General features: G+C 41.9%; 1 protein-coding gene across 1 annotated transcript; it reads right to left on the bottom strand.

The window, feature by feature from the left end:
• Positions 1 to 443: 443 nt before the first annotated feature.
• On the bottom strand, positions 444 to 8,254 carry LOC112662676 (5-hydroxytryptamine receptor 3E-like). The gene is made up of 8 exons (XM_049105656.1): positions 8,214 to 8,254; positions 6,125 to 6,377; positions 2,964 to 3,157; positions 2,708 to 2,877; positions 2,230 to 2,390; positions 1,444 to 1,648; positions 1,061 to 1,276; positions 444 to 934 (listed from the first exon to the last, which is right to left on the bottom strand). The coding sequence occupies exons 1-8, from the start codon at positions 8,252 to 8,254 to the stop codon at positions 705 to 707; spliced, it is 1,470 nt and encodes a 489-aa protein (XP_048961613.1). The 3' UTR covers positions 444 to 704.
• Between the last annotated feature and the right edge of the window lie 3,520 nt (positions 8,255 to 11,774).

Here is an 11,774-nt window from a genome sequence, read left to right as displayed (position 1 = left end):
AAGAGGGGCACCTGGGTGGCTCAGTTGGTTTAGCGACCAACTCTTGGTTTCAGCTCAGGTCATGATCTCAGGGTCTTGGGATTTAGCCCTGAGTCAGGCTCCATGCTCAGCGTGGTGTCTATTGGAGATTATCTCCATCCCGCGCCCCCCGCCCCCGCGCCCCCGTGCTCCTCCTCTGCTCATGCTCTGTTTTTCTCACTCTCTAAAATAAAAATAAATAAAATCTTTAAAAAAATAAAAATGCCTAAGAAAATTAAAACTTCCCGAACAAGAGAGTTGTTGAACTTGAAGGTAAGAGAAGAGTTTGTTATAGCATCAAAATTTTATCAGAGGCAGAGGGATGCACAGGTGATATTTTGAAACTATCAGTTCTGAATAGTTAATTTGCTACCTGAAAATATGACAAGGAACCAGAGATCTCTGCAGAATGATTTATTGGGACAAGTAAGCAAGCAGAGGAAGTAGGACTAGAACCACATGGGAAGACTGAGGGAAGCCAACACAATGTAGATACAAGAGGAAAATGTCTGGAGTTGGGTTGAGACTGATCAGTGGGGCTGGATTGAGAAGCATGGAATGCAGCAGGGAACTGGTCATCTTTGGGCTATGACAGTCAATACTCAATAAGGGGTAAAGATCTGGCTGGTCTCTGGAAGCCAGAAGCAGTTCTTGCCTGGGATCTGCAGAAGAAGATAGACATCATGCTAGATGTTCCAGAGGACAATGACTGTGACCACAGAGGTTGCCATGAAGAGCAAGTAGAGGCGGAAGAGCAGGGTGTCCATCATGTGGCTGAACTGCACCCACAAGTTGACCAAGTGCTGCCTCTGAGCTTCATCTTCCTGCTGGGCCCTTGTGGACTCAGGACACCCATTTAACTCTGCCTCTCTGGGACCTGACACCTTTCTCACCAACTCCACAGGCTCCTTCACACCTACAGGGGGAAAGAGACTCAGCCATGGGCCATGAAGTGCACCTGAGGAGGGAGGGGGCCACGGAAGGAGGCAGGAGCAGAGCTGTGGGAAGAGGAAGTGTGGGCAGTGCTGACTACTCCCCTTACCAGGCAGATGGGCAGGGGGGAGGCCTATGCCTTTATTTATCTTCTGGGGTGCAGTGGGGCAACATGTCCTTGGGTTGGCCCAGTAGAGGAGCAGAGAGTGGAGCCACCGAGGCATGGGTGGGGGCTGGGTGGTGGCCAGGTGCAGCAGGTAGGTGATGAAAATGGTCTCCAGCAGGCTGACCACCATCAGGGACAGACACAGGGCAAAGTAGACACCTGGAGGGAAGGTAGGCCTACATGTGGTCCAGAGGCACCAACTAAGGACTTCTCTTCCAATCCCACCCCAGCAGGCATAGAGCTTCCTTTTCCTAGTATATCTCCCTCCACTGAGCTAGTTCAGCCAATCCTTCCCACCCTTTTCCCAAAGGCTAGGGAGGCCATACTGATAAGAGGAGTGCCACTGGTGGGGAGTAAGTCATTCATCATGAGCAGGAAGACTTTGTAGCCCAGCAGAAGAGTTATCTTGAATGGAGCACGATTTCCACTTTCTGCTGGCAGGTAGAAGCTGAGGGCATCGATGGCAATCAGGAAGCCACTGGGCACTAAAAGGTTTATGATGTAGAGTCTGGGCCTGCGCCTGATGGCCACCTTGGGAGAGGGAAGAGAAGGCAGTGGATAAGGTATTTGGAGGCTGCCAGGAATAGTAGTGATTATGTCTCTGCCTTTCTTTTCTTTTTCTTATTTAAAATAAAATAAGCATTTTATTTATCTATTTAGAGAGAGAGAGAGAAATAGAGAGAGAGAGAGAGAATGCATAGAGGGAGGGGCAGAGGGAGAGAGAGAAGCAGACTCCCTACTGAGCAGGGAGCTTGACTGGGGGCTGGATCCCAGAACCTGAGATCATGACCTGAGCCAAAGGCAGATGCTTAATCAATGGAGCCACCTAGATGCTCCATATCTCTCCCTTTCCTGTTGGTCTGATTACCCTGAGATCTAGAGGTATGCAGAATGCAGTTTCATAATTAAGTACAGAATCTGCCAGGGATGAGTTAGGCCAGAGCAGTGAGCTTTAGGGAAAAGAGCATGGCTAGGCAGCCAAGAGAAAAGGTTCAGGTCTGGCAGAAGTAAAACTGAGAAACCCTGAAACTTGGGAGATACCCACCTGGTGGAAATTCTAGGTAAGGGTAGAAGCAAGCAAGGAAGGAAAAAGCAAGGACCTCTGAACTCACATAGAACATGATCTGATCATATAGGCTAGTGCCCAGGGACATCTTTGGGGTGGCCTTGTTGATGCCCAGGAGCTCCCACTCTCCATGTGTTTGAACGATGTCCCGGGACGTGTCTGCTATTTCCCACACTTCTTTCTCCATGCCCAGTAACATGTTCTCCACTGAAAGGGAAATCCAGGTCATTTCCCAAGGATATAGTTGCCTATCAACTCAACTGCACTCTCTTTTTCCATCCTTTCATTAAACACATATTTTTGCGTATCTACCATATGGCAGAAACTTTGCAACAGGGAATGGTATCAACAAGACAGATTTGGGTTCTGCCTTTATGGAAAATATTTAAACATCCATAGAGCCTTAATCTTTGCTTTACCTATACACCTTGGTCACCATCTGTTCATAATTTCTTTATATTTTACTTTCTGTTGTATTGGTTGCTCTCATTCACCCACATCCCTGAGACTCCACTGCAGCTTACCTGTGTAGAGAAATGAGCTGAAGGTGAGTGTGCAGTTCTGCTGGTCAAAAGGGAAGTAGAAGATGTCCAGGTTACAGATGCTGGTCACCTTCATGGGTTTCTTATATCTGATGCGACCTTCATTACTTACGTATGCTGTGAGATCTTTTGGGGTTTTATCTATATCCATACTGTAAGAGAGATGGAGTGGGATGTAGGTATTACGGCTTTTCTTCTTACCTTTTTGGTCATTTCTCAGCCATCTAAGACCACTTATAGTGGCTCCAATGGTATATTGTAAATTCTACTGATTCCAGGAAATGGGGCTTCCCTCTGGCTTTTCCCAGCCCTTAATACGCACAACTCAACGATGAAAATGTCTGGGAGCCATAGGTTCTTGGTTGCCACACTGATCTTCGTGATGCCCTCACACTCTTCTGGGTTCCATCTGATAAATGGGTTATCCCAGACCTAGAGCCCAGTGGAGGAGAAGTGAGAGCCTGATATGAATTGAGGCTATTTTTTCCTGTCCTTTGATTTTTCTTTAAGAGTTATGAAATATTTCAAGCACTTCAAAAGTAGATAAGATAGTATAATAAGCATGTTTTTCTGTCACTCAAACTTTGTAGAATAAATATTTTGATAAATTTACTTTAGCTTTTTTCAAGAAATAAGAATTACAGATAGAATAGAATTGAAACACTCTGTGTTCATTTCTTCATAAATTTTTTTTCCTTCATTAATTTTGATTCCTCTCCTTTCCCATTTCTGTGAGAAACTACTGGTGATCAGAGAAATCCCCTCCTTTCTTCAGTAGGAATGAGATTCAGAGCTGAAAGATCAGTAACTTAGTCTCTCTGAGCTAAAATTTCCTTAGTGTGAAATAAGGGGATTAGTAAGTATCAAATGAAATAAGGCTAATCAATGGATTTTGAAACTAATGTTGTTCATAGGTATTATGTGTTAGTATATAGCATGGCTTCAACTGTCTTCCGGACCCCTTTCACCAGTCTTTATTGTAAGGAGATCTTGAACGAACCCTTGGGTTCTTTGAAGAGACTTAGTGGTCTTCCTCTCCTTGGCAGGTACCAGGCACCACCCTCCCTTGTCTCTGGGATGACCTTTCCTAACTCTCTTTTCCAAGGATTGTCCAATTTTGGATGTGCTTGTCTCGTCTAAGGACACTTTCAACAGCAGCTGCAGTTTGTGAAACCACAGCCACAACAGAGGGCTCTATGCACATTAAATGAAGACTTGTACTAGATCAGTGCTTCTCAAATCTCACTTTGTATATAAAACACCTGGGGATTGTATTGAACTGTAGAAGCTGATTCACTACATTGGGTGACTAACTTATCCTGAGGATTTTGCTGGTTTAAGCATTGGAAATTCCACATACTGAGAATTCCTCAGTCTTGGGCATCCTGGGATGGTTGGTTACACTAGGCAAGACCCAAGATTGTGTGCATTTCTAGATTTCCAGCTGGTGTAGTAAACCAGTGCTGCCCATCTGGTAACTACACTTTGGGAGCAATATTAGGTGACCATTACAATTATTCCTCTCCTTCCCTTCAACCAAGCTTTTCAAATTGGAAACTTATTTCATTTACTTTCATTTTCCCCCTCTTGTTTTCTTTTCTTTTTTTTTTTTTTTAAAGATTTTATTTATTTATGAGAGACAGAGAGAGAGAGAGGCAGAGACAAAGGCAGAGGGAGAAGCATGCTCCACGTAGGGATCCCGACGTGGGACTCGATCCCGGGTCTCCAGGATCAGGCCTGGGGCTGAAGGAGGTGCTAAACCGCTGAGCCACCCAGGCTGCCCATCCCCTCTTGTTTTCTAATTAATGCACATAAGATAGAAATTTTCTACTGAGTTATACTTTGGCTATATATAAATATATATATAATATACTTTGGCTATATTCATAAATTTTCATATGTAGGACTCTTCATTTCTAATTAGTTCATAATTTCTATTTGCTTTATTTTCTCTTTATTTTTTAAAGATTTATTTATTTATTAGAGAGAGAGAGAGAGCATGCACGCATGAGTGTGCACACAGTGGGAAGAGGCAGAGGGAGAGGGAGAGAGAGTCTCAAGCAGACTCTGAACTAAGTGCCAAATCTGGTGCAGGGCTCTATGTCATGACTCTGAGATCACAACCTGAGCCAAAAGCAGGAGTCGGATGCTTAACTGACTGTGCCACCCAGGCGCCCCTGTTTTCTTGTTAGGCCAAATTATCGGGAAGTTTAATTTTAAATTCCCAGAAAATAAGGTTTTCTTTGGGAGGGCTATCTTTTTCTGGTTAGTTTCATTTTCTTGTATTGTGATCAGAGATTGTGGTCTAGTTAATTTCTGCTTTCTCAACTTTATTGAGATCTTCTTTGTGGCCAAAAATATGGTCAGTGTGGGACAATATTCCATTCATGTCAAAAGATATTCTACATGTTCGTTGGCACAAAGGTTGATGTTTATTAAATCAAGTTTTTTTCTTTTCTTTCTTTCTTTTTTGTTTTTTTTCTAAGTAGGCTCCATGTCCAGCGTGGAGCTCAACATCATGACCCATGACAGCGTGGGCTTAAACTCATGACCCTGAGATCAAGACCTGAGCCAATATCAAGAGTTGATATTGCCAGCTGAGCCATGCAGGCGCCCCTAAATCAAGTTTCTTAATTGAACTGCTAAAAACCACAATATTTTTATTCTTTTTTTACTTGATTTTTGAAAGCAGTATATTGAAGCCTCTCACCATCATTGTAGATTTTTCAACTTCTCCATCATGTGTTCCAAAGATATGTTGTTAGGTACATAAGGGTCATAATTATATCTTTGTTTAAAATCCTTTCTGATTATAAATGAAGAGAGAAAATAAACAGTATTGGCCATACCATTTCCAGCCACAGGAATGATGACAAGAGCTGTAGTTGTTCATCCTGTCAAAAGAATTTCCTGTTTCTAGTATGGTACTGTTAAGAAGTCTGTCCATTCCTCCCACTCCTCACTTTTGTTTACCAACCCCCAGGGTATGTAAAAGTGCTGTGATCAAGACCAACATGTAGATCAAGTACAAGAGCTTGATTAAACCAATGTGTTGGGCCATGGGTTGGAGAGTTGACAGGAGGACTTCTCAACCCTGGCTGTCTCTTAGCATCACTTGAGGAGCTTAAAAATACTGAAGTTTGGGTTCCAGTCAATCAGAACCTCTGGGAGTGGAGCCTGAACAGTGGTATGCAGCCAGGGTAAAGAATCACTGGGTGAAAAGAAATTTTCTATGTGCTGTTATATCTCATCCTGTTGAACCAGACACAGTTTCTTTGAGATCCCCATTGGGCAAATGACATATAGCGATGATGGAGGAAGCTGCAATGCAGACAAGGGCTTTTGGGGTTGCCTTGCCAGGGTGGGAAAAAATTAAGGGCCAGAGAGGTCAGCACTCACCACATCTAGGATGGCAGACATAGTGAAGGAGATATTGACTAGAGTGGGGATGCTGAAGTTGGTGACTGGACGGAAAGCCTTCCTGTCAAACGCTGAATCCAGAACAGTGGGGTACACCCCATGCTGGCCAAACCCTGAGCAGTTGATGATGAAGGTACTGCCCTTTCCTGTAGTGGATATAGAATGTGTGAGAAGGAGGGAAGTCTCATGTTGCCTATAGGAAAGGTCCTTATGACAGGATCTTGGGGGTTGCCTGTGATAATAATGATAGCTAAAATTTATTGAGCATTGACTATGTGCCAGGTATAGTCTAAACTCTTAAAACAAATTACCTCATTTAATCCTCCCAACCTCTATCACGTAGAAATGATTTTTATCCTTATGTAATAAATGAGTCAACTGAGATGCAATAAGAGGAATTAAATTCCTGAGGTCAAATATATAAAGGGCAGAAACTGGACTTGATCTGAACCCTAATTTGTTTGCTGTTGCTGCAGCATACACCCCCAATGAGGAGATAGAGAATGGGGAGGAGGATCACCCAGAGGTTGGGTGCTGCCTACCAAGGCCAGGGAGGTGGGTTGGGCTGGAAGGCAAATGATGGAAGCTAATGTGGTAAGGTGAGTTAGGGCTCTGGCCTTCTTCCTAATGTTTCTATTTCCATGCAAAGCATGCCCAAATCCATATGCAAACTGAGCCCTGGGACAGTGATAGCCATCGGATAGGATTCCACTGGGGGGAGGGGGCAAAGAAATGCACCTGTTTCATCTTCACTGCCCCTTATTTCCTTCCTTCTCCCTATTTTGCTGCTCAACTGTCTATCAGTTTTCTACTTTGAGGCTTTTGAGGTATTTCCTCCCCCCCTTTTCTGACTAATAGATATTCCAATTCTCTACTGGTAGAAATTTGTTAGAGGAATAACAACCTGGAATGAGAGAGAGGGTTGTGTGCCAAGAACATCGAGCTTTATCCATTCCCAGAGTCACAGTGCTCTCCAGCTAAATCCTTGAATCATTCTATGAGCAATGAGTATTTATTTGTCAAGCATGGTCTGTGAGTAACCAGATGAACATTTCTAATGTTTTCTGCTGAGTAGACTAGGTGTACAATTTCTTTCTCTTTTTTTGTACTGGCCCCTAAAGCCACCACTGGTACAGCCCTCCTCTATGGACCCTTTCCAGAAGTTATATGACAGTATAAGTGGGAGAGATGACATTTATTGATACCTATCAAATGCCAGGCAGCCACTGCTACTCACTTTCTCTCATTGAATCCTCACCACTCTGCAAGGTAGGTTCTGTTTTACATATGAGGAAACTGGAGCTCAGAGAAGCCAGGTAATTTGCCCAAGGTTAAATAAGGAGCAAAGTGAGGGACCAAGATTCAAACCTAGGTTTGTGTGTCTCCAAATCCCATGTTCTTTCCACTATACCATGCTAACTCCCTGAAAGAGAAGCACACTCCATTTTCACTCTCCACCTGCTACCTTCTGGCATCTTACCTAACCTAGAGCACTTGATTCTGTAGGTGGATGGGCAAGTTATGGCTTGAAATGAGCACTTTGCTAGAATGGGGTGGGTTTCATAGCTATAGAAAAAAAGAATTATACCTGTGTGTAGAAAGATGGATGGACACTTATGCTAAATGGTAGAGAAGACAATCAGGGATAGTTCATGGGAAGAGAAATAGAAGTGTTCCTGTGTGGCACATCTCTGGAAGGATATTTTCTATCTTTCAGAGAAGGAAAGTCTATTCAGGCATTATTAAAACAAAATTATGAAATAAGAATGCCCATTTTAGGTAATCTCTGGGAATTGGAAATTTGTAAGAAGTTTCTAGGTGTTCAACTACAGAGAGTCTTTGCTTTTTCCCCCGTTGTTGCCCCTTTCTTACCTTGAAGTAGAAGACTGAGGACAAGGAAGAAGGGGAATCTGTTTTTGTGGAACCAGCTTCCTTCCATCTTCTTTGTCTAAATTCTTCCCTGAGAGTGTGCCAGCACCCGGGAATCCCTAGATTAAAGGATCACAGGCCACACCTAGAGTCTAATTTTGAATATTGATAGCATTGGTTGACCACTGACATTTGTTACCTTCCTGGAAAGAGAGTCCTGGATGTCTTGTTCTTGCCCATGCTGGAGGGTCTGTTTGCTTTTAAGACTTTTTCTCCTATAAAAAATTAAGGAGTCAATCCATTTACTTATTCCAAACCATAAGATATCTAGGAATAAACTTAACCAAAGAGGCAAAAGATCTGTACTCAGGAAACTATAGAACACTCATGAAAGAAATTGAGGAAGACAAAGAAATGGAAAAATATTCCATGTGCATGGATTAGAACAACAAATATTGTTAAAATATCTATGCTACCTAGAGCAATCTGTACATTCAATGCATTCCCTATCAAACTATCAACTTATTTCATAGAATTGGAACAAATAATCCTAAAATTTGTATGGAGCCAGAAAAGACCTCAAATAGCCAAAGAATGTTGAAAAAGAAAACCACAATTCTGGACTTCAAACTCTATTACAAAGATGTAATAATCAAGACAGTGTGGTACGCACAAAAACAGACACATAGAGCAATGGAACAGAATAGAGAACCCAGAAATGGACCCTCAACTCTATGATCAACTAATCTTCAAAAAAGCAGGCAAGAATATCCAATGGAAGAAAGACAGTCTCTTCAATAAATGGTGTTGGGAAAATTGGACAGCCCTTGCAGAAGAATGAAACTGGACCATTTTCTCACACCATACACAAAAATAGACTCAAAATGGATGAAAGACCTAAATGTGAGACAGGGATTCATCAAAATCCTAGAGGAGAATACAGGCAGCAATCTCTTTGACCTTGACTGCAGCAGCTTATTGCTAGACACGTTTCCAAAGACAAGGGAAACAAAGTCAAAAAAGAACTATTTGAACTTCATCAAGATAAAAAGCTTTTGCACAGCAAAGGAAACGAACAAATGACATATCAGATAAAGGGCTAATATGCAAAATCTATAGAGAACTTTTCAAATTCAACACCCAAAGAACAAATAATCCAATCAAGAAATGGGCAGAAGACATGAACAGACATTTCTCTAAAGAAGACATACATATGGCCAACAGACACATGAAAAAATGTTCAACATCACTTGGCATCAAGGAAATACAAATAAAAACCGAATGAGATACCACCTCACACTGGTCAGAATGGCTAAAATGAACAAGTCAGGAAACAACAGATGTTGGCAAAGATGCTAAGAAAGGGAACCCTTGTACACTATTGGTGGGAATGCATGCTGGTGCAGACACTCTGGAAAACAGTATTGAGGTTCCTCAAAAAGTTGAAAATAGAGCTACCCTGGGCAGCCCTGGTGGTGCAGCAGTTTAGCGCTGCCTGCAGCCCAGGGCGTGATCCTGGAGACCCGGGATCGAGTCCCACGTCAGGCTCTCTGTATGGTGCCTGCTTCTCCCTCTGCCTGTGTCTCTGCCTCTCTCTCTCTCTCTCTCTCTCTCTCTGTCTCTATGAATAAATAAATAAAATCTTAAAAAAAAAAAGAAAAGAAAATAGAGCTACCCTATGACCCAGCAATTGCATTACTGGGTATTTACCCCACAGATACAAATGTAGTGATCTGAAGGGGCACCTGCACCCCAATGTTTATAGCAGTAGTGTCCACAATAGCCAAACTATGGAAAGAGCCTCGATGTCCATCAACAGATGAATGGATAATGAAGATGTGGTATGTATATACAACAGAATACTACCCTGCCATGAAAAAAGAAAAATCTTGCCATTTGCGATGACGTGGATAGAACTAAAGGATATTATGCTAAGAGAAATAAGTGAATCAGAGAAAGACAATTATATGATTTCACTCATGTGGAATTTAAGAAACAAAACAGGATCATAGAGGAAGAGAAGAAAAAACAAGATGAAATCCTAGAGGGAGACAACCATAAGAGACTCTTTTTAAAAAATTTTTTTATTCATGAGAGACACACAGAGAGGGGCAGAGACACAGGCAGAGGGAGAAGCAGACTCCTTACAGGGAGCCCGATATGGGACTCAATCTTAGGACTCCGGGACCACGCCCTGAGCTGAAGGCAGATGCTCAATGGCTGAGCCACCCAGGCATCCCAGAGACTCTCAATTATAGGAAACAAACTGAGCATTGCTGGAGGGGAGGGGATGGGAGGTGGGGTAACTGTGTGATGAACATTAAGGAGGGGATATGATATAATGAGCACTGAGTATTACATAAGACTGATGAATCACTGACCTCTACCTTTGAAGCCAATAATACATTATATGTTAATTAATTGAATTAAAGAAAATTTTTAAAAGTTAAGAAAAAAAAGACTTTATCTCTTATATAATTCACTACAATGTTCATGGTTGTGGATTAGTTGATAGGTATCACATTCAGACTTTTGTGTGATTTCTCAATCTGAAGACTCATCTCTTCAATTCTGGAAAATTCTCAGCCATTTAAAAATACTATATTTCCTCTATGTGTTTTCTCTTATTAGATATATGTTGGCTCATTCCTTTCACTTCACATGGCTTTAACCTCTTATATTAGTTTCCCACTGCTATTGTAACAAATCATAAACGTAGTTGGCTTTAAAAAACACAAATTTATTATTTTACATTTTTGTAGGCCAGAAGTCTGAAATGAGTCTCACAGAGATAAAATCAATGTTTTGCCACAGCTTCATTCCCTCTGGAGGCTCTAGGAACAAATTCATTTCCTTGTCTTTTCCAGTTTTTAGAGGCTGCCTGCATTCCTTGAAGGTTCATGGTCCCATTTTCCCATCTTTAAAGCCAGAAACATTGGCAAGTCTTTTTCACACAGCCATCTCTCTGCTTCCTATGCTCTTCTCTCTCCTCTTTCGCTTTTAAGGACCTCGATGATTACAAGGGGCCCACCTGGATAATCCAGGACACTCTCCCTACTCAAGGTCAGCCAGTTAGCCAATTTAATTCCATCTGCAACCTTAATTCACCCCTTTCCATGTAACATATTCACAGGTTCTAGAGATTAGGATGTGAACATCCGGGATCCCTGGGTGGCTTGGTGGTTTAGCACCCGCCTTCAGCCCAGGGCGTGATTCTGGAGTTCTGGCATCGAGTCCTACGTCGGGCTCCCTGCATGGAGCCTGCTTCTCCCTCTGCCTATGTCTCTGCCTCTCTCTCTCTCTCTCTGTCTCTCATGAATAAATAAATTAAAAAAAAAAAGGATGTGAACATCCTTGGGGGACCATTATTCTGCCTATTATATCCCTCTTTTATGTTTTCCATCCATTTATCTATGTCCCTAGTAATTCTTTCAGATCTACTTTCCAGGTAACACATTTTCTTTTCAATTGTATTTAAACTATTATCTAATCTGTCTACTGAGTTTTCAATTTCAGTGATTATATTTTTTGTTTCTGTAAGTTCTATTTGGTTCTTTTAAGAAATCAATCTATTTGACTCATTTGTTCCTTCCTCCCTCCCTCCCTCCTATTCTCCCTCCCTAACTTCTTTCTTTCTTTCTTTCTTTCTTTCTTTCTTTCTTTCTTTCTTTCTTTCTTTCTTTCTTTCTTTTTTGTATTGTTCTTTCATTTTGGATCCAAATATTTCTTTAATTTTTTATTATTTGTAACTGTTAAAGCA

Source organism: Canis lupus, chromosome 34, assembly GCF_003254725.2.
Source record: "Canis lupus dingo isolate Sandy chromosome 34, ASM325472v2, whole genome shotgun sequence".
Taxonomy (NCBI): domain Eukaryota; kingdom Metazoa; phylum Chordata; class Mammalia; order Carnivora; family Canidae; genus Canis; species Canis lupus.
The sequence above is the reverse complement of the archived record's forward strand: the minus strand, read 5'-3'. Positions and strand labels throughout refer to the sequence as shown.